Source organism: Aythya ferina (genome assembly GCF_964211825.1).
Source record: "Aythya ferina genome assembly, chromosome: 2".
In the NCBI taxonomy this organism is placed as follows: Eukaryota; Metazoa; Chordata; class Aves; order Anseriformes; family Anatidae; genus Aythya; species Aythya ferina.
In genome coordinates, this window is record NC_140297.1 from 108,128,292 (window position 1) to 108,152,641 (window position 24,350).

General features: G+C 38.6%; 1 protein-coding gene across 9 annotated transcripts in view; it reads right to left on the reverse strand.

The window, feature by feature from the left end:
* Window positions 1-24,350, reverse strand: part of PTPRM (protein tyrosine phosphatase receptor type M) — a 463,558-nt gene that overhangs the window by 341,361 nt on the left and 97,847 nt on the right. For all 9 annotated transcript variants that reach the window (XM_084510811.1, XM_084510807.1, XM_084510806.1 and 6 more), the window contains exon 2: window positions 14,689-14,811. In XM_084510811.1, the coding sequence (XP_084366937.1) occupies window positions 14,689-14,811 (123 nt within the window). The remainder of the gene's footprint in view (window positions 1-14,688; window positions 14,812-24,350) is intronic.

The window sequence follows — 24,350 nt, forward strand, 5'->3', positions numbered from 1 at the left end:
AATAGTCTACTCTTTCTTTGTTATTAAAAAAAAAAAAAAAAAATGTATACCATTCAATGAGTAAATGTTGTAAATCATTTGATTTACAGAGGGGGGAGTAGTAAAGCAGAAGAGGAAAGAATGATACATAAAATTCATTTTACCCTATCTCCTTCCTAAAAGCATAGCATTTCTCTGAATTACAAGCAATGCATACACAATGCAGTCCTTCACAACTTTAGTTGTGAGAATTTGCATGGATCTAGCCTAGCATAAGAAAATGAGGTGAAGATGAAGTCAATGGCAGTGATGGACAGGCCAAGTGTAATTTAACTTCAGCCCCTCGTCGGATACAATGCATTACTATAATCAACACGTGTCACTGAACTCCTAAGTTTGCTGTCCTAATAGCTTCCATCAGGAAGTTTTGTTTTATTTCAATACAGCATTTCTCTTCCAAAAGACACTTTATAATTTCCTTAGAAACATCATTTCTAACAATGGGATTTGGCTCTTTTAAAAGACCACGAGAATGTTTGAGGCATAATGCTTTTTGATACCATAACAAAGAATGTACTGAATAAAGAAAAACAGTAATTATACTTTTAATTATTGTGCTATAATTAACATATCTTGTATAACAAACTTCAGAATTGTAGACAAAGAATACCGGATGAGGGCAAAACTTGGTGTCATCTGCTGCTGTTTGCACTTAATTAGCAACAAAAAATTGCAAAAAGATTCCACCAGTTTCTAAAAACATGCTTTTTCACAACTTAACCTTGACATGGGAAGAAGCATGTGTTGTGAAGCTTTCTATCAAGTATTGAAGAATGCCTTGAAAAAAAAAAAAAACACAGGCTAACATCATTTATCCTGAATATAAGTAACGCATCTGTGTGTTTGGAAGCCAAGTGAAACGGCATCTCTTCATGTGTTCATTTCAAAGCTGAGGCAACTACCTTGCTCAGAATATCCTGTGGCTCAGCAGATGTATTGAAAATAATCAATGTGGTTATATCCAATTGTTAGTCAGGCCTTCTGGAGCTGGAATACATGCAGCCATAAATATTAATGCGTGTGCTTTTTTAGACCTATCTTCAAATGTTCCATCAAATTTTCTGTAAATGAGGAAAAACATAAAGGAACACATTTTAATAGGCAAAGCAAAGCTCAGGCAACTATTAAGTAAAAAAGGATATCCCAGAATTCTTCAGGGAATTTGACAGTCTGTGCTTCCCTAGACTCTGAATCATTGATATGCTAAAATGCAGCACACCAACAAAGCCTTTGTTAGGAAATAAATCCGTGAATAGTAATAATGCTCAGAAAAAGCATCTAGAGTTGGAGGTAGCAAAGAGAAATCTGGCATACAGTAACAAACATGACAGCTGAGGCAAAGACTAGTTCATGGCTAGTGTATTCAGCAGAATTCACAGAATCACTAAGAAGACTTCCTGACCGCAGAAATCTCATGCGCATACTGAGCTTAAAGCAGAAGAAAAGAGAATGACAGTCTTGCAAATAAATATATTCTCCCAAGAAGCACGATGGCACATGAACTGTATGGAATAGGAATGAGAACAGACTGTTGAAGTAACAAAACCCCAGAATCTCAAAGTAACAAAAATGAACAAGTCTTTTGGCAATTAACTTGCTTTCCTTACAAATATCTTTTATTTAACATTTGTAATACAAAAAAAAATGGGACTTCTGTTGGGCTTTACTCTTGCAATAGTATGGAAAGACTGTCAAACTGCCAAAAAAAAGGAAATGTACAACTTCATGATAAAAGAGGTCATCTGAAGACTATACATTCGCATGCAAAATAGTGACCTAAAATCACCTAAGTTCAAACACTTTTCTTCTCAATGTGAACAAAACTAACTAGTGAAAGAAACTATATAACCTAAGATTATACAGGAGGATTTTCTATATTCCCTTACACAGGAGGGGCTCTATTTGCCAAACACAAAAGATAAATAGCATCGCTCTAGCGGCTGAAGCATCATTGAGGTATCAGTTTTTATTTCCATACTGCTGGTGGAGAACTAGCTTTTCCAAAAGAGTATTTTCACTTGAATGACAGTGGTAAATAGAGATCTCAGGGGAGCTCCTTCCCAGAACTTTAACTGCAAATTCATTAATGGGAAAGGAAAACACAAAACTTTTTATTTGTGCCTGGGTAATTCCACACATGCATTGCTGGATACCTTTCAGGAGACTATAATAATGATAGATTTCAGATTTCAAAAGTAATCCACTCAGAGAAGATTTTCTTTTATGGCCATTTGCTGCTGAGTCAGAACATCACTTCTGTTTAGTAAAAATTATCTCTACCAGGTGTCAGGATGAGTAACTTGATAGAAAAAGATATATCTAATCTGAATCTTAAGACTATGTAGAAAGCTGAGTAAATCCTGCTGTACAAGGTTACTGGACATGGACGTATACCACAACAGAAATAGCCATCCTGCTGGTGCTGTGCACCTGTGAAGACGACACCTAATATAAATCTAATTTATACATTGAGAAGTCCTTATGATTGACTGCACCGGTGAATAAATACTGTATCCACTTCCACTGGCTCTTTTTTTTTCTTCTTCTTTAAAGATTTTCACAGAAGGTAAAAATGGTCTCTAATATTTTGCATTAAGGTAAAAGTACAGCTAGATATAGAAAAACTAAAACAATTAGCATAGGTAATTTAAATTCAATAGGCCCTATAATATGCCCTTGCAAAATACAGTTTACCCTTGCTGTAACTAAAATAATAATAAACTTCTTACTAATTATAGAATTGTTGTTACTGCTACACTAAGACACAGGGGGGGAAAGTGCCCCGCACGCAGTAAAGCTGCTTATATTTTGCAAGCCATGTGAGTTAAATGCCTGAATTGATGTTTTTCCACAAAAAGTAATTTCTGCAAACAATTTCCTGCTTCCACAAACATGCTTCATGCTAAAATTAAACATGGCAAGCAAAACACCACAGCATACGTAAGACGTTAAATTGCATTGCTGAAAGATAACTCATCTCTTTACACACGCAACAACAGTTTATTCCACTGCAAAAATTTAGGCTCACAGACTGGCTTAATTTTAACATTTTAACAGGACCTCCATCAGCCCAAGTGAGAGCTTTCAAAGGCTGTATTTCATGTGATATAAGGCAGTATTTCATCTGATGGCAGCCTAATAAGGAAAAGCTGAGGAAGTAACTCCTATCAGCAGTGCTCTAATGACAAAGGTCTTGCATAAAAGAGCCTCTTTCTCAAATTCCTTGTTTTTCTTTCTTTCTTTTGTATCCCTCAACAGGACAAGCCAAGAGAATACATTAAGGATCATCCCATTGTCACTATGTGTTTGATACATTCCTTGTGCAACTGCATGAGAAGCACATTCTGGGAAAGAACATCTAATTCCTGAGCTCAGGCTGGAGTGATACAGCTCAGCTGCATATGTACTAGGCACTTGGAGAAATCCCCTTCTTTACCAAGCCACTTACATGACGTTTGGGTGCTTCCAGGGACGGGTGACGATGCTGCAAGTGCGTAATTCTGTCAAGGATTTTCCACAGTCATTGTTTTGAACTTGTGCACCTAACTTCACTCTTATACCACTGTGGGTTTCTTAGCACTAGGTCTTCTTCTCATCCTTTGCTGATCTGAAAGAGTTTGCGATGCTGGGAAGAGCTGAACACTAATGAACTGTGAAGGACAGCCTTCTGAGCCACACCACAGCAGAAACAGGACCAGACCCAGGAGTTTACTGAGAAATCGAGGAGAGGTCAAGAACACACAAGTATGGGGGAAATCAGGAACTCAAAACTGGCAGAAGGGTGGTTCCTCCTCACTGAGGTAAAACACTGGAGTTTTAAGCAACAGTGTAATCATATTTGAACTTTATGCAAAATCCCAATATACACGGTTACTGCTAATAAAAGTGCATCTGTAGCATCCATGTTCCAATATGAATATGTATGTATTGAAACGTGCTTTTAAATGTGAGAAGCAAAGAAGTGTGATCAATCGGTGCTTGCAATTATCACAAATATTTGATGTTATTAGCTGCTGAAACATTATGACTTGGATAATTACCTGCACCTGTTTTCTCATAATTAAATGGTTGTGTACATCATTAAATTTTCAATGAGGTCCAGACAGTATTTTTTTTTTTTCCTTTGTGTTACTGAAATGCAGTTGATTAGAAATGTTGTGACTTCTAGATGAAGAATGCATTTCAGCTGGTGAGGGAAATAACTATATTGCTTTAACACTGAGAACAAAAGTACCGAGCTCTTTAATTCAGATCATGGAATTCATGAAAGCCTTTTAATTGCTTCTTCTGTGACTCCAAATTCTGCAAACATATACAAGGGAATTAAGACTGTGTCTGGTATTTTGGAAAATCTGATTGCATCTAATACAAGAGGACTTAAATTCAACACACAGAAAAAGAATCCATCCATTTTGCCTGTGTGTTAGCCTTGCTCCACAGGCACATTTTCCACTTGATGTACTGCCACATGACTGTCCTCAGCAGGGAAGCAGAAGTCCAACAGGTACAGACATCCAGAGACACCTGAAGACAAGCTGCAGGCAGAAATTCTCGGTGGCAATATGTAATCCCCCTAAATGCTTTTGGCTGTATCAATTACTTCCACTGAAAAATAATTTTTATGCCTACACAGTAAGTGAAGAAACTTCACTTTGTGCCATTTTTTGACATTTTTCAGTGCACTTCTACTGTATTTCAGATTTTTTTAAATTACATAGAGTATTTCCTATGAGGTTTGATGAAGGTTAATGAAGCAATTTAAACCACACAATGGAGGAGCACAATGGCAGATGCTAAAAACAAATTGTTCTTAAATTGTGACTTTTTTTTTTTTTTTCGGTTGGAAGAGAGGCCTGGTTTTGACAGCAATGAGGAAGGAGCTTTCTTTATCACTGTCTTGTACTTCAGAGTCATTTCAAATTCAACCCAAAGAACAAGTACTCCATGAATGACAAGTTTGCCAAATAGCTTTCCAATGCAGCATTTAATGACCTCTGCCTCAAATCACTCAAATCAATGACTTTTTGGCCACTTGTACTACAGTCACTGCTCAAGCTGCTAACAAAATGCTATCAGTCATCAATGCCTGCCAACAAATTAAGTGCTGTAATAGGGGATGAAAAAAAAATCTCCCATAAATATAATTGAAACAACAATTCTCTCTTTAATTTCAGCAAAAAGCCTTAAAATAATGTGCCAAGAAAATAATTCCCTGAAGAATCACGTTTGCACTCCTGAAGAAGAGTGATGGAGTCCATTTCCAGCTCACTGTCATTTTAACTGTGGCTATGACTACGTTCTCACCACAGAGAAGAACTGTCTTAGAAGATAAACTACTAACTTAGGATATAACTGGCTTAGGCCTTCAAATGGAGGCAGTCACGTTACACACTTTAAAGCCTGTAGATGCAAGGAAAAGGTTTTGATCCACTCTTTATTAGTTTCTAAAGGGCAGGATGGATGAAAAGAAATCTAATGGGATAAGCATGAGACTGAAAGAAAAGCCCTGAAGACTGCAAGAAATTAAGAGGCTTTTTTTTCCAGTAGATTAATTACTAAACAAGAAAAAGCTTACTTAGGGATACTCTGATTATTCCCCTTCCTCCTGTTCCTGCAACACAGTGAGTGCAGCTCCTAGAGGAGCATTTTCTGACTCACTGTTTATCCACAGTCCTCATAGGCTTTTTATTGGTCACAGCTTTTCTCAAACTGGCTAAGTATTTTCACTCTCTAATAGGGGAAAACATCCAGGGAAACAAGCACAAAAAAAATTGTATTGCTCCTTAATGCAGCTCTGCTGAAAGTGGAGCACAAACTGCACTAGTTTCAGCAAGGTACCCCTGGCACTGAAGGTACGGTAACAGCCTTCAGCACTGAGTGAGTGCCTAGGGACCCCTACACTAAAGCCTGTGCTACTTCATTTCTATTGCTATGAGGTCCCAAACTACCTAGACTAAAGCTACCTGAGGTACATTTGCATGTCTCAGGCATAGCCCCAGGAAAGAAGATTTACATTCTGTGTGGCCTCTGAACCAAGAGCCCCTGCCAGAACTGACTGAATTTTTCTTTTCCAGGCAACTCGAGCTGGAAAATGTCAGTTTATCAGACGGTAACAGGAAGGCAACTGTCCTGAGTCCCAGATAAAATATCTCCATCATTATTCCTGGTTATTTCGACAAGGAGCACTTTCCCTCTCTCCCGTCATGATTCTCTTACCTCGTCTGAAGGAACACCTCATAAACACTCCGCAGAGGGGAAACAATCACACAAACAAAAGCTCGGTTAGCCAGGGTACTTCTAATTTAGCAAGGGATTCAGGAACAAGACTCTGACGCACTTAACCAGCAGGATAGCGGCTGGAAATATGGGTGGAAGACGGGAGGAAAACTAATCTGGGTGTCCAATGCACAACATTAAAACTCTGCAATCCTAAACATTTTCGTTGTCAGGAAATCCATTTCAAACCCAGCTCTGGTGCCTGGCTTATTATGTTAGCTGCTGCTCAGCATATATTATTGCAGGTGTTATATATAACCCCAGCAGGAAAACCGTAATCATATCAAGGTAAATGAGTTAGGCTGGTGGGTTTGCTTAGCAGTGTGTGGCACCGCACGGTCTTACACAGAAATAACCTCAGTAGAAATACCTAAGCCAGAAGGCTCTGGCTTAATGAGAAGTGAATTCCACAGACCTGTCATACAGACTCTCCAACTCCTGTGGAAGAGGAGAGTTTCTAAAAGGTTAAGAAAAATAAATCATAACTTACCGTATCATCTTTTACTGAACATTGTTACAAAGTCTTAAACAACTATTGGTGGATCCTACCACTGCATCTCCCACTCACTTCCACCAGTTGCAGCACATTCTCTAATTCTCTACATAAATATCAGACGGCTGCTGTGATGCATGAGAAAACAGAGCAAGTGTTGTATTCTTCCTGGTATGGTACGGTTACCAAAATACTACAGCAGGCTCGGTGCTTGAAATGAAAACCAGAAAGTCTTCTGCCTTAGGCATTACCTCAGGAGTCATGCTGCTTATATTCAAAATACTTAATTCCGCAAAAGAAGAAAAAAGTGTAAAATGGAAGTCACACGCAGAGAATATTTACTACAAAAGATTAAATAAATCTTTAGCATATTTAGCAAACTCCACCAGTTTACCAAAAAAAATCTACTAAGCATGTAGGCAAAATACATTCAAGTAACTTGTCTAGTTGCCTACTAAGTAAGATATGAACATTCTCTTCAGTGATTCAGAACCAGCAATTCTGATGCTTATTCATCTTTTATTTCCCTTTGCAAGAAAATGGAACTTCTCTTGAGAAAGAGAATTTTCCCTTACTGTATGCATGGTATTTTTGATAACTCCAGGCTTTGGGTCAGGTGCTGAAATCTGTAAGTCAGGTCAGAGGTTAAAAATGACTATAAGGTTCCTGTAAGACATCACGACAAGCAATGCTTTCACCACAGCTGGTGGCATTGCCCTGGTCATTGAACAAACCTATTAAGTGCACTACTAAGTTTTTACGTATGTTTTTAAAGTAGCTGACTCATTTGGTGCTTGCACTGTAGCCATGGCAGCACAGAGCTAGCTGGGTCTGTACTCATGTGGTTTGCTTGGGCTGACCTCCATGTTGCTCCACATTAGCAGCAACTGATGTTAGCTTACACAGCTAATTGGAAACTGGCTTGGATGCGTCACCACGAGCTGGAGCTGCTTATGGAAGAGGTGTGCACGTTCTCAATGCCTGTAACTATTACCTCAGCATGCAATAAAATGCCAAACATGCCAGTGCTTCTGGCCTAGAAAATTCTGTAAAAAACATAACCTGAACACAGTGAACAAGGTGCACCTCCCACAACTTGATAGTAATTTATAGCTGGAGAGCGTTCAAATGAATTTAAGAAAAAGCAGCTATATAAAGTAATCTGGGAGGAACAGCGTTCAATAAGAAACATATTGAACTCTCTATTACACAAAAGCAAACAGAACAAAAGCATCCCTGATAAGAGAAGAACATGATACAGTACTAAAATGTATTTAATGATAAAAAACACATCACGCTGGAAAGTCAAAGCACAAAAACTTTACATGGTAAGACACTGCAGCTGGGTTAATATAGACTACCCAACTGATTGCTTTAAGATTTATTTTTTTGTAAGGGATCTCAGCCTTTCCACACACAATTAAACAATATCATACATTTTTCTCACAACTGTATCACATTCTATAATAGCAAACATCACTAGCTATGCATATCTGCTAACTATACATCAAAAGGCTATTTCAAACAATCATTTCTGTAAACATTATATGCATCTTCTACAGGCACTACACAGGCTGTTAAACATTTACCAGCCCTACATATTCAGGATGCATATAACCATACTAGGCCATTCAAAATGTACATATAGTCATTACAATTACATATTATCACCTCATAAAGCACAAACAGAATCTTCATCCTGGCTTTGACCAGCACTATATCAAACATAAAAATCTTCATTGCTCCAAGCATCCTTTCAATCCAGTGAATGGTGGCAGTCTGTAAAGATTTGATTTATAACTGATTTTGAACAATTCTAAACTAATGAAAGGCTGATGCCAGTGACTCACTGTAAATGCAGTGACATCCCTTCAGTGGTATCAAACCAACTGCTGACAGAAGAAAAATGACGCTACTGTTCCTTGGAAATTAACTGGAACTGTGAGACACTGCAGAAGGATTTTACACAACTGAACACAGTGCTTTGTAACAAAATATGCGGACAACAGAAAGTATAACCAGTACATGGTGAACAGAGCAGACTCTTGACAATATTTGCATTTCTTACAGTAATTTGCAAAATTCTAATTGCATCACTGTCAGTGACAAGGCTTGCTGTAGCAGTATATAAGCAACCAACACATTCACCTCAAAAAATAAATTTTCATTTTTAAGTTTGCCTTCTTCTCTGTGTATTTTTTTTCTTGTTGCTGTGTTTTGGTTTGGGTAGGGGGAGATATTTGGTTGGTTGGGTTTTGTTTGTTTGTCTGTTTTTTAACTCATTTGACCTTTCTCAGCTCTTACCATAATCATTCCTCAGAAGACTCCAGATCTGACCTGATTCATTCTCAAGTACCTGTTTCACAGCTCTGATCCCATATTCTCATTCTCTCCTCTTCAGTGAGAGCAACTGCCACACAGAGTGCAATCAGCAATCTGGCATACGTATATATGTGTGCATGTGTACATGTATTTGTACATCCATATTCATTCCAAAGCTTACATCCTCTTTTTCCCCCCTGTGTTCTTTATCCAACCAACAACTCTGTTGCACTTGATTCTTCTGTTCTTGCCTTCTAGGGCACAAATTATGTACCCGTACTCTTCTGACTGACTGCCAGGTATCAGAGAAAAGGCTTCACTACTGCAGTCTCCCCTACTCAGCATGCATTCCTTACTAAAAACAACTCAGGATAAGCAGGAGTTTTAGTTATCAGGTAAAGCACCAGAGCACTCCATGGGAACACCAGAACTCCAAAATGCTGATAGGCCATAATGAATTTGACCAGATTTGAGTATAAATGGGATTGCAGTTGCAGAGTGAGAGCAGAGCCAGCATACGTTGAGAGAAATGAGTTAAGATCTGGAAAAATCAACCAAAAATCATAATAGAAATACAGGAAGAAAAGGTCCTAAAGACACTTTTTTTTTTTTTTTTTTTGCATTTTTTTGCATCACAGGCTCTCAGAGCACTAAACAAGAACTGCTCTATAAAAAGAAAATAAAAGATGGAGTAATAGAATGAAGTAATGCAACAGAACTGATTAGAACAACAGGAAGGGATTTAGGCGCTTTTTTTTTTTTCTTAAATAAACACAGTGGCAAAACGAAGCATTAAGAACAGTGAGACAGTCACGTCTGCTCAAGAGGGAGCATCTTCCCAACAGTGAGGCAACATGAAGAAGAGCATAAAGATCTCTCCCTGAAAACTTAGCAACTTAGCAAACAGCAATATGATGAAGACTGACAACATGGTGTAGCAGAAAGTAAAACTGGTGTATTGATAGCTACATCAACATGAGGCAAGCAAGGAGATGCCAGAGAGAACTGAGATAAGCAGCTTGTATTTGATGCAACGGAGAAAGAGAAACCCAAGTAGAAATAAAAAAAAAAAAGTAAAAGCATCTGGTTTGGAAAAAGAATCTTCAGAACTACATTCCAAATGCAAAGATGTGGTTTGTAGATCTCTCTGGGCATGAATCTGCAAGAATCTGGCATAGATCATTATGTTCTAGATTTATCGCATTGTAAACGCCAAATCTGAATTTGCCACTGCTGTGATGTAAGCACATCCACAGTGATCAAGAATATCATGGAAGAAAATCTCACCCAAGAGATAAACTGGATAGGGAGTATCTTTAGTAAGAAGTCACACCCTCGTAACAGTTCCTAAGTAACAGCGGTGGGTTGACCTTGGCTGGCCGATAGGCACACATGCAGCTGCTCTCACTCCTTCATTCCCAACTCTTCTACCTCCCTCCTTACCCAACACCAAGCAGCGCAGGGATGATGGGGAGTGGGGATTGAGGTCAGTCCATCACAGCTCCACTCTGTTGCTCCTTCCTCATCACACATTTCCCCTACTCCAGCATGGATCCCTCCCACAGGATACACTCCTTTGTGAGCTGATCCAACACGGGTATTTCCCACAGGCTGCAGCTCTTCAGTAACTGCTCAAGCATGGGTCATCTCCATGGGGTACAGTCCTTCAGGAACAGACTGAACCAGCACGGGTCCCCCACAGGCCAGAGTTCTTGCCAGACAACCTGCTCCAGGATGGGCTCCTCTCCATGGGCCACAGCCTCCTCCAGGCCACATCCACCTGCTCCACCGAGGGCTCCTCCACGGGGGAGGCTGTAGCATGGAGATCTGCTCCATGTGGGACCCATGGGCTGCAGGGGGACAGCCTGCTCCACCAGGGGCCTCTCCACAGGCCACAGAGGAACTGCTTCTCTGTCACCTGGAGCACCTCACACCCTGCCTTCTTCTCCTGTGACTTTGGTACCTGCAGAGTTGCTCCTCTCACATCTGTTTCTCACAGCTGCCGTGCAGTATTTTTCACCCTTTCTTTGATATATTTTCCCAGAGGCACCCCACTTGTGGCTGTCTCTGGTTTCTTCTCACAGAGGCTATCCCTGAAGACATCCCCTGCTACCAAAACCTCGCCATGTAGACACAGTGAACTACTGGTTTGGCATAATTTTTCTGAAGATACCTTTACTGTGGTACAGCCAGAGGGTTTATATGCATAATTGTAAATGTGTGTTACATACATGCATTAACATCAAAGTACCTGCTTTAACTGCTCAACAGGACAAGGTGAGATGGCATTAATAGTAAGTGTTTCTGTATTGTATTTTTGAACAATATTATGAACACATATTCTTGGAACAGACAGAAAAGGAGAAAGAGGTTGAGAAAAGTCAACAGCCACAATTGCTACAGTAGTTACTCCAGCTGACTCACAAGACCCTTTAAACTGAGTAGCAGCGGATTAACCAGTCTCATTCAATCCATACAAATATATATATATATGTCATTCCTTTTTTGACTCTGTTTAACGCATTTTCAGATTAGTACTGCTCACTAAAGGTCATGCTTATATTTATCAAGAAAATTAGAGTGCTAGTGCCCTACTTACTCTAGTAAGAATAACCTCGTATTTTTCTACTATAGTAACAGTCTAGCAAGGATTAAAGCTCAATGTACTGAACACTTCTATTTAATGATACATTATTTTTTATATAACTCACCAATTTTCATCTAAAACTATACCTCACAAATAACTATTAACGTTCAATAAAATATAAATATATGTGTCCATTAATAAGTGCACATAGGTGCACATATACTGTATGACACTTTTGTCCCAATGAAATAACAAATAAAGCCAAAATATTTACCCAACTGAACTACAGCTACTCTCTGAACAGTCTCATGTGGATTAAAATAAATCTAATGTCATAACTAGCGTACTTCCCCCCTCACTGCCACCAAATTATACAAAATATTTTATATTGATATCAACTCACTGATGCATATTCCCTGAAATTAGGAATGTTATGTGCATTAATTTTTTCAACTGACAAGGGACTGCTGAACTGAGAGTACTTGTTTCAGTCTAGTATTACAACACTGTTGCATAAAGTATTTTGTTTTCAAGCCAAGAATTCTCCAGAAAACAGTAATCTAACATGTTCTATTCATTATTATCTGAAGTTATTTTTTCTAAAATATGTAGCTCATAAAATGCTGACTAGCTACTTGAAATCATTTTTTAAGTGTATCACGTAACTCTCTGGCTAAGGTTAACTGAAAACTAATTAAAATCATTAAGACGATGATTTGAACAAGAACAGGAAAAAACTCCCTGAATGAAATGAAGAGAAAAATTAGATACCACTTGGCTGAATTGTGCCCTTAGACCCACTGCTTCTCGTTTGAAAAAAAAAAAAAAAAAAAAAAAAAAAAGAACATTTCTCTCCTTCTCTAAGACATTTTTGACCTTTTAAGGCACCAATATCAACAACCATCCACAGACTAACATGTTCATCTTCTGACCCAAGACTCCCAAAGCATATTTCAGTTCCTTTATGGGCAGAAATAAAACTCCCTAAACTCTAAATATAGTTTACTTCCAAATTTAATATCTTTCTACTTGATCAGCAGAACATTATTTTAGTTTTCTGATAAAAAGGGAGGAAGACAAACAAGAAACAAGCCATGTGACATCTGATAAATAAAATTACATAGATACCATTTTCCTTCCATGAAAATACCAGTCCCTACTACATCTGGACTCTTGCCCTGGAGGAAAAAAAGAAAATCTTAAAGTCTTTGATCATCTCAGGAAATAACATAGAGTTGAAGCTCTTCCATCTGCCAAGAAGAGTAAGCAACATATACTGACAACCTCTTCCGCAAAATTCAAGTGGGGAAAGTAACGAGTGAATGAAAATTGGAACAGAAAGAGAATTTCCAGTGGTGTGATTGAGAAAAAGAATGTATAGCTTGTACTGCAGGCCAAGATGACTGATAAGCCATGTGTATGAACTCCAGCTTGAGAGACAGTAATAAGCACTGAAATAGTCCAGAAAAAATTTAGCATTCTGCGCCAAGCCAACTGGACAAGAGCCCACTTCAGAAGAAATCTGCAAAATCCTTCTTTATCTGTGATGATGAACTCAGTCTACAATGATGACTGAGTGCAGGCAAACCAAACGTTTCTCTTCAAGCGGAGTCTCACCTTTGCTTGAGGGAACTTGGACATGACGCTGTCCACAACACAGGGCAATGGTGAAAAATCTACAATGAAGACTGCTAAGAGGATTTTTAGAAGTGAATTCTATCTAAGGCTCATTAGCGTGTATCATAGATTAGTGTATACATTAGTATACTAGGGACGAGTGCACGTGTTCAGGTTTTATTTATACAGTCACTCCTTACATTTTTCATTGTTTTTCTCCTAATTCACTTCCACAAAAATATGGGAGGAACATTTTCTTGGGAAATACATCTATTAAACAGATTTTATGTAAACCCCAAACTACATTACAGGTGCTTTAAAGAACTAATTGAAACATATTACTGAAACACTAGCACATATATCACACCCATTTACAAGGTTTTTAAGCATTCTGGGTATATTTATACAAAAATATAAGGTTAATGGAGAAGTCCCGTAATGCTATGATCAGATTTTATGAATTGATCTTTTTGTTTTGGCCATTTTGGGGGTGACAGTAGTCACTGAAGGATCAGTCTTTAAAAGCAAAGGAAGATACTGAGCTGGGCTAGATGCAATCAGCGCCCAGGACATATCCTGGAGATCAGCCCCAGTACACAGGGGGAGCTCTTAACATATCCAGCTAAAATCTGAGAAGAAGAAGTAATTGATAAATTTTAGGCTAAATATTTTTAAAGCAGTGTTCAGATTTTTGTGTATTTATGTGATTGAGGTGATAGAGGAAAGTGTTATTACCAGAATACCAGAAGAGCATTACCAGAAGTTTATAGTTCAGCAGCATGCAAGGGCTGTTGCTATGGAATTAGGTTCACCTATATGCAGTACACAAAGTGCATCAAGTAATAGCATCACTACTATCTTTAAAATACAACATGTACAACATTCTGAGACACTTCGTTTTGGGATCTCTGTCCTCTCTTTTTTCTCCCACTCCTTTTTTACTCTCCATTTCTTTTCAGAGCAGAGTTTGCTGAGTATCTCTTCCAATAAAAATGCCTTAGATCACCTTTGTCTTCTCTCTCACTTCGAGTCTTCTTGTTATATAGTCCTGTCTGCCTGGTTGTAGCACTGCTTCATCTTCATTTTCACTGCATCATTTTGTATTCTTTCTGCCTTCCCTGATGATGCCAGGTTTCTCTTTCTACTTTCTAACCTTTATGCTAGAAACCGCACACCAAAAGAAAACCTTTGCATTGCAGAATATCCCTCATAAAATTCACTCAGAAGACTTAGGTATTGCAATTAAACAGATTTTGGCAAAGTAACATTCTAATAATAATACTGTCAAGAAATGCTGAGTAAATGCATAAGCTAATATCAAAGAGAAAAAGAAAAAGTAAAATAAAAGACCAACCAGATGGCATCCATTGATCTGAGGAAGGCTTTATCAGCGTGTTCACCTGATCCCAGTTAAGATCATCATCATCCGACTGACTATAGCCACAGGAACTAAACGGCTCATCAAAAGTACAGCAGCCTGTGAAACAAACACATAGATAAAAATTTAACAAGGCATGCAGGCAATGGATTATGAATCTCATCCTAACAAATTTAACACAATTCAACACAGGTTGTGTAATTTTTTTGTAATATCCTTTAATAAGAACAATCATATATTTATTAACCCTTACTTTCTGAGAAGGTATAAAACCTTTTCCCATGAAAAAAAATCTCAAGGGTGAAAGACCAAACTTAGAACTGCAAAGAAATTTTTCCCGAAGATACAAACATCAGGTATCAAAACCAAACCAACAAAATAGAAAGCAATCAAACTCAAAACATCAAAAGACAGAATGATTAGCATTCTTCAGGAAAAACAAACTATCGCATGTCTGAAAATCTACATTTTAGAAGAAAAACCCAAGTAGAGAGACATCATCTCCCATTCCTTTATGTTGGTTTTCAAGGAAGGGAAGGCTCCCAGGTGTATCGCGTTGTGCTGCAAACAGGAGCCACTCTGGGCTCTTGTGGGATTAGCAGCACCTTGGGGACAACACAGCACATCCATCTCAAAAAAACAATCTATGCACAGCCTCAAATGCTGAAACAAAACAGCATTATTTCCTCTCATTTCCCCATTCTCTTCTAAGTAATTTAGAAAAGAATAACACATTGTAAGAGCTCACAGTATCCCAGACTAGGGCAAGGATGAATCTAATCTCAAGAATTTAGAGCACTGGAATCTAACGTTACCCATCAGAACACAGAGAAACTTTGCTTTTTTTCCTTTGGTACCCATGGAAACTTGCCCAGCCTTCCCAAATTTTTCTCCCCTAGCTGCAGACTAACACAGGGTTACAATACCCTGCTTTCTGTATTTTCTTTGATGTTTCACTCCAGTGAAGAATGACATCTTTCCTATCCAGGAAAACAAATATAACCCTAGTCATGGATCTTTCAGCCCATATTAAAGTAAATACTGCAGCTGTTCAAACAAAACTAAACTTCAGGGTTATTCATCATCTTGCTATCTGTCCATACAAACATCAGGGCTTAGTCTTGCCAAGCTTTATTAAAATAGAAAACAGAGAAAATCTAGCTTTAAAAAAAGACTTTGCAAACCAAAAGTTTCCTAGAACATAAACGGCGTTGGACAATACTTATCAGGAAAGCACAATAATGTAAAACAAAATACCATTTTACCTGACAAGCTTCACCTAACTGAAGCCCAGCCTTCCCAACAGGCACTCCTCGACTACATTTGACATTTATGACAAGCGCTCGGCAGGCATATAATCTTTAATGGAAATTAATTTTATAAACACATCCCATTTGCCCTGTCAGCCTGGATACAGGTCATCCTATACCGTGCTCTGTTCTAAAATGCCTTTCTATAGCAAGTCTTCATTAGCTCGAGGTATGTCAGGGAAATTAGCACCTCTGGCTACTGCCTTTCCGTACTCGTGCAGGTGCATGGGTTTCAATTAGTGAGCCCACTGGGAATGGAAAACCCGGGAAGGAACTTGCAGCTCCACACTCTGACACTTCACCTCCGTGGTAGGAACAGACAGAAATTGTCTCTCTCCTGATATGAAACCAATTCAGAAATAAAATTGGTATGTTAATAGTACATCGAGTGACATCTGGAACATTTCCAGGGGGAAGGGCTAGACTTTGGGGCAGCCATTCGCACCATTGTTCTCATGCCTGCATAAATTGTACTTGATACAGTTAAAATGTGCCACAGGGTAAGTTTCAGACACAAAGGCAAAATAAAAGTTTTCACAGACAGACTTGTGTTTTTCATAAAACAAAAACAAACCACGGGTGAAGAAAAAGGTAGTTCCTTGCAAAGGTTTTGCAAATGATACTATGCCATAAATAAATACCGAGTTATACAGAGCACAACATAGTCAAGCTTTGCAATAAAACATATACCTTAATTTAATCAAGCATAGATTTGGGTTAACAGTTCATACACAGGGCTGGTGAATTTGCATAAAAGCTCCCTTATTTCATTACATCACACTAGGAAGCCATAAAAAAGTGTAATATATTTTCTTGGTCAAACCCGAAATCTGAGCCAAGTGCTGCAAAATATCCCGTAGTGGAATAAAGGGAAGGGTTTGTGATCCCACACAGTTATTAAAGGCTTCTCTCCCCTTGCTAGTTAGGAAGACGTCAAAACCACAGACAAATAGAACGATGGATGATGGGAAAGTGCTACTTGTCTGGATATTTGTCTGTCAATACGAAGTGTTTCTCACCGCTTGTTTTTCTTCCTTTCTCCTGCAAGTTTATAGCTCAATCACTCTGTCAGGATTTTTATTTTTATTTTTTTTTGTCTTTGCCATTTACATCCTTCAAACATTTGTGAATTTACCACCTTATAGCTCCCTCAAAACAGTTATCTAATCTTCACATCTGCTCCAGGAAGAGTTTTGGAGGAACTTTTGAACTCCTCCTTCTGTTCCTAGGCCACTTCCACCCACGGCTACCAACCAAACAAGAACTGGATTGACCAACGTATATACAATCTGCAATGGCACAGGTGCCAAGCCAAGGAGAAGATGAATACAAATGAAGGCTTTGCACAAGTGTGACTTTTTGGGAAGTGTTCTGTAGATTAAGTTAGTACACATGGTTATGTATGTGTTGGAAGTACCTATAGATATGTTTATAGACTAAACTAAAAGCAACACAGAAAACCTACCTTGAACAACATGAAAAAAGCTTAGCCAGTTTAGCCAGGTAACAACAGAGTAATCACTAAGTCCAAACAGCTGCTGTCTCCTCCTGAAGGTGCTGACACTCATTTTTACTCCCTTACAAATGAAACCAATTTGTTTCCAAATTGGCCACAGCATTTGCACAACCATACATTTGCATCTGCTTGTGCCCTCCTGCTTTCTTCTGTAGTGCTTTGCCTATTTGCTAGTCACCATGCTCTTACTGCACAAGGCTTCAACTTCATAAAACATTAACCACATAGGGACAGTAAAATCTGAAAAATTATCAAAGGTTTTTAATGTCCCCCATGGTTTGCACTGCTGTGAAACACAAGCTACTGCCAAAAGAGGTGGTGGTTGTTAATCAGTTAGAATAATTCAGAAATTCTTCTAATTTTTTTCCTAATTATTAGAATTATTTTACCAATCAAAATACATATTGTCTGCTATATAGTTTAATCAAGCTAAGCAATTTCCCTGCATGTTAGGCTGTTATTACACTTTGGATAACAAAACTGCATTTTAAAGGATGATTTTTAGACTGACTAAAATATTTACAACTAACCCAGGAGATATGTAGCCTGTGAAGATCCTTCTGGCTTATTCAGAGTTTTATAGATAGTTTTTGATTCCTAGGAGAAACTGAACTCATGAATGTACATGATGCAACACAGCCTATTACAACCTACTGTTCTTTCAAATGCAATCATCCTTTAACTACCTCTGAATCCAGTTCAGTATAACTGCACCAAAATCCAAATGTAATCATTTTTGTATGTTTTTATTTTTACAGGGTTAAATTACTCTATATCTTGAAAACTTGATGAGTTTCAACCGGGAAAATAATTTAAGATGAAAACAGCTAATTAAATGCTATAAAGAACATACAATATTTTTCCTAATGTGAATCAAGTTTAATTCAAAGTACTCTGTGTGTTACAAAGTATAACTAAGATATGTGTTATGAAACATTCTTAAAGAATTTGGACTAAGTGACAAAAACTAATATAGAAAAAAAGTTCAAGTTATGCTGGACACTTCTTTATTTCTGTTGATCTTACATACTGCAAAGATGTCAGATCAATTTGAAGTTTCTATCAAAAATTTGCTGCCAAATGTAGAAGTGCTGAAATTTGTAATGCTTATTAAAAGTGCTACTAGCATATGCCTATTAAACCAGATACGATGGTTTTTAGATTGCCATAAAAAAAGAGGGCAAGAAAATTATGGCTTCTGGTCTGCCAGAGTACCATGAAGTCTGTTGTGTAACAGGTGACCTCAGAAGTTGAGTTTACTGAATCATTTTATTTGCATTCTACTTTATCTCATTTTATAAGCATTACAAATTCTGTTGCTTCTGTGTTTTAATACTGGCAATGTGTTTAGGTCGATATACTCCAAGTACAACACCGCTATTCTCTGAAGCTGAATTAAAGGTTTTTAAATCTGATTAGAGAGCTGGGTGTCTCAAACACATGCAGTATCCAGGGGCTTTGACTGAGAAGTGAAAGATTAATCTCCTGTTAGGCGATTAATCTCCTACACGGCAATGGATCTTCTCTTCCTGTGCATGACGAACAGAGTCGGTGCCACACCGGTGAATATGCTGTCCTTCAGCCTCCTGTCCTGGTACACACCCGTGCACCCAACAGCAAGGGACTAAGAACTACCTGGGTAGCACACCAAAGCAGACCAACAGCCAAGGAACTGAAAAACGTGACAAAACACAGCTGATAAGCATGACTAAACTGTGGATGAGACAGCTTTCAGCTCCAAGAGATCTGGTTTGGGACTCCCCGCTTAGGAATCCCAGAATTACAGGATGGTTGAGGTTGGAAGGGACCTCTGGAGATCATCTGGTCCAATGCCCCTGCCAAGCAGGGACACCTAGCGAACGCTGCACAAGAAAATGATGGTGATGCTGCCTCATGTTTCTTTTTGCATTTTTGGAGCTGCAGATTTTGGGGCAACCACGGCATCCACACATGTTATTGCATCCTAACAGTCAAAGCTGCTGGGAGAAGTGCATGAGTAGGAGCAGAAGGGACCTGAGCCCCTAAATGTCGAACCATCAAACCAGAGGGAAAACAACAGCTCCTTTGGAGGTGGACAAGAAATCATGAAGTGGAAAATAAAGTGCCAGTCTAAATTACAGACTGGCTAACACAGAAAACAAAGGTAGGAATCGGGACAATTTTTCACATAAGAAACTGAAAGTGCTATCTATAAACCTGCACGACAGGCCTCATCTGATGCATTAGTTTTGTTAAAGATAGGGTGAAGACAAAAAATTGTCCAACACAAAACTGTTCACCTTTGTGAAATCAATAAATGCTTGAGCCCGTGAAGCTCCAAATGAAATAACTATGGCTATGCAAACAGAAGGTTTTAAGAACTTATTAAAAAAACTGGATAAAATGACCTGCCCACGATCTGCTTTGTGGGCAGATCCTTCCAAAAAAAAAAAAATAATAATAATAATAATAATAAAGGCTCTACCTGTCCTCTCAATACATTAAAAGGACTTTCCAGACAGGCTAGCTCAGAGATATCTAGCAGCACCAACCGGTCTCTGCATGGCCCTAGCATGCACACAGGGCTGCCACATATCCACAGTGTTGCACAGCCACCGGAGCATCCTGGCCAGGCATCTTTCCACTGTGGAAACAACCCCTTATAAAACGGAACATTTACGCCCTCTCGAAGCACACCAAGCTCTGGCCTGATACTAGAGGCAAGCGTTTGGAGCTGTAAAACAATGCTGTCATCTAAATACTGGCCAGGAAGTTGGAAAAAATGTGTTGCATAAAGTTGGACTGATTTAAAATAGCGTCTACGTTCGTTTTGTCAAGTCTGCGTATGTGCAGGGCTGAGTGTGGAGAACCAGAAGAAGCAGATTTTACAATTAAAGAGCTTTTCTAATTGTGGCTGCACTCAGAAAGGGTTTTGGAAAAGGCAGAGGAAAAAAAATCTCATGAGCTAGAGCAAAGATGATGAGGTAAAAGGATGTATTTTGCAACTAAGAAAGACCAGATATTAACTCTGGGCATAAGGGAGAATAACAGATGGAAAATGATTCTAAATTGTGCTAAGATACGTGCAAAAGGCAGATGAAGAATTTTTGAGACTCCTGAATTCATGGACCCAATTTCCACAGTATTGCAGGTAATGACAGGATACAGAAAAAAAAAAAGAAAAAAAAAAAAAAAGAAAAGAAAAAGAAAAAAGTTTCAGATAAACACTTAAAGTTGCTATTTATGAGACTTCAAGAACTTGACGCATCTTCATAAAACATTTACAATTGTTCTCTCTTCTCCCTCCACTTACCTGACAGCAATTGAATCAACACAAATGTCTCCAAAAACATTTCAGTTTTGGTGACACGGGGAACTGCAGCAAAGTTGCATTTTAAGGAAGACATCTGTCAGTTCCAACTTCCCCTGGAAACCTGCCCAAGTTTAGCCAAATTAAACATTTTCTACATAAGTACACTTGCCTAATAGATACTGAGAATAATTCAAAACATGGGCTCCTTTATGGAAAAGCCGTGAAATTTGGAACAATTTCCTCTCAAAATGCACATTTAAGCTCATTTTACGTACCAAGACATAGGAACAGACACCACCCACTAAGGATAAAAGACAAAATATTGAATATAATGCTCCTAAAATAATTACCACCTATCTCGTGCAAGCAAGGAATATCGATATGATTGTGCTGTTTTAATGTCAATGAATATTTATGAGGCCCATGGGAAAATGGGTGCAAATTAGCATTTAGTGAACAAACTTATTTCTAGCATTTTTTTTTTTAATGTCAGGATACTTAATTTTCCAATATTATCGATAGTTTTTCTTAATGTATGCTACGGCTTATGTTGGTAAAAGTGCACGTGTATGCTCCCATACATGAACTATATCCCTGCTGCAGCTGTCAAGAATTAGAAAATGTCTACGAAAATAAATTATCAAACAATCAATCTGATAAAGAAAGAATAGTATTGTTTAGAAATATATTTAGAAAACATTTGTTCAAAAGGTATTATTAAAACAAGTGTGTTTGCAAAAGTCATTTGGATTTTATGCTTTATTGGTAGGGACGGATGTTATTCTGAGCATTAGAACTACCAGCTGATCTTCTAGTCCAAGCCATGTTAATACTAAAAGAGATATTCCTTGTACGAAGGAACAGCGGCAGCTGTGGATAAATCATTTACTAATTTTAATTTTTATGTTTTAATTCCCTTTTATATAGACCATTTTATAGCTTTTTGATTATTAATCTAATGTTTAAATCAAGCTCCTGATCAGAAAATTCACTTTATACATGTAAGAAATATCACTATGACAAATTCTAAGAAAGATACCTCATAAAAAAAAGATTCCACAGAATATTAAATAAGTACTTTGAAATAGCTTTTCAAGAACAATTAGAAGTTCAATTTGTAACATATATACTTAAGCCACAAATACATGTAGCTTATTAAAAAGAGCAAACTGGGCATACTGGTTTCAAGAAGGAGATGGGTCATGTACATGTGCTTTGGAAACCTGCAGAAATTCTGGCCTGTGGTCAAAACCACTACCAAGATGAGTAAATAAAAGACAGACTCCTCGTATGTTTTGCATGCTGTTTATTACAAATACATGACTAAATTTTGCTTCAAACATAGAATTCACTTGTATATCTGCCTGAAATGTTTCAGCTTAAACCTTTGACCTACAAGTAAGTGGGAAAAAAAAGAAACCTTTTCCCATACTTAAAATAGAATTAAAAATTCAAAAGGTACTGTGGTGCTGGAATAAGCTTCCTGAGAAAAACAAAAATGCAACTGAACTTCCAAATAGTTTATACCATCGTATTCATTTGATTTATTTTATCGCTACCTCCTAGGATTGCACAAGGCCTCACATTTATGAAATGTGTGAAAGCACTCAGTCATCTGGGTTGTCAAAGCAAGGAGATGCTCTGCAGGAGAGAGGTCTGGCAGTGCTATTTTTTCCCCATTTACTCAGAATGGAGAAGAGCAAGGCCATACTGGGAAGGTGGGGAACAGACGTACAAACTGCAGTAATATATGCAGAAGGTAACACTGTCTTCTGACACGTTAACATGCTGCACCTCTTAATGGATGGGAAATTACATCTCTGTTTTGAAAAACTACAGTAAAACACATGACGCAACATAAGCTGTTGTACTGATCCGTTGAAGATGGGCAAACTTCAACAACAGGAAATAAAGTTTTCAGCTTGCAGTAGCTCCATAGTGATTGTGCTTTGGTAAGTGCGTATCTGAAGAACTGCTTACCTCACCTGGGCATGGCTTCGTACACCATTACAGTGCAGCTCGGTAGAGCTGCCCATGAAGGCTTTCCCCACGAGAGGGGAAGAGGAAGGGAGGGGGAAGGCACTTGGGAAACAAAACCGAACTGTACAAGCAGGAAACGAGACAAAACTACACAGGTGAGAATCAAGAAAGGAATATGCATACTGGAAAATCTGAGATGAAATAAAATGCAACTTTAAAGGAAGGAAGGAACAGGGTGGGGATATTCAGTCTTTCTGTTTTTTTTATGTTTTTTTTTTTTTTTCTTTTCTTGTTCCCAGCTGGGAGCTGGGAGGAAGGCATTGAAATGCAGGCCTCACATCCAAAACCCATCATCATTAAGGGTCTCCTCACCCCTACGCTTCGCCTTAATGGAAACACGGCATAACCTAAGTAATGTACAATCACCAAGACTGATTATGAGACCACACCAGACCATTCCCTAATATCCGTTCAGGAAACGCTGTGCTGGATTTTCAGCCTGTGAGGCAGACAGGCCTTTCCAGGCCTCTTCCACCCGAGAGCTGTGGGCAATGAGCCCGGACAAGGCCAGCACCACCACCGTCAGCCATTCCACACACACAGCCATGTGGCTGTGGAATTAATGGAATTACTAAATGGAATTACTAAAATCCAACATCTTGGTTCTTAATAAGACATTAATATACAGAATCACAGAATCACAGAATTTCTAGGTTGGAAGAGACCTCAAGATCATCGAGTCCAACCTCTGACCTAACACTAACAGTCCCCACTAAACCATATCCCTAAGCTCTACATCTAAACATCTTTTAAAGACTTCCAGGGATGGTGACTCCACCACTTCCCTGGGCAGCCTGTTCCAATGCCTCACAACCCTTTCGGTAAAGAAGTTCTTCCTAAGATCCAACCTAAAACTCCCCTGGTGCAACTTAAGCCCATTCCCCCTCGTCCTGTCACCAGGCACATGGGAGAACAGACCAACCCCCACCTCGCTACAGCCTCCAATTTAGTTATTCCCCACAAAGTTTTTCCCCAGCCACCAAGTGATACGTTGTACTGGATGTGCTTAGAGGAAGGCAAGAACAAGCAACATGGTAAGCAGCCCGTTCTTTTGTCTGTCATTTGTCAAAAGGCATGGTTGTTTTCACATACAAACCAGCTTTCAGCTCATTTTCATGCCATGAAACTACAAGAAAAAAGAAAGTTGCTAACTACTGTGACTGTACCCATTAACAGCACAGTGTGCCAGCTCACATCAGTGCAACCAGCAAGTACGCTAAGCTCTCATTTTAAAGCTCAGTATTATATTATGTTTTTCTAAGATCAATACAGATGTGCAAAGTGGTTCAGTGTCTTGGAATAAGTAAAACTTCAGCTCTAAATTGAGGGGTCTAAAGCAAACTTTAAGGTACCACAGCCAGATTGCTCGCGCACCACAGATTATCCTTGAAGTGAGCCCCAGATTTCTTCTTCAGCTTCCCCAACTTTTCAGAAGGTTAATATTGGCTCTGAGGTTACCAGCCAGTAGGGCTGAAGACAA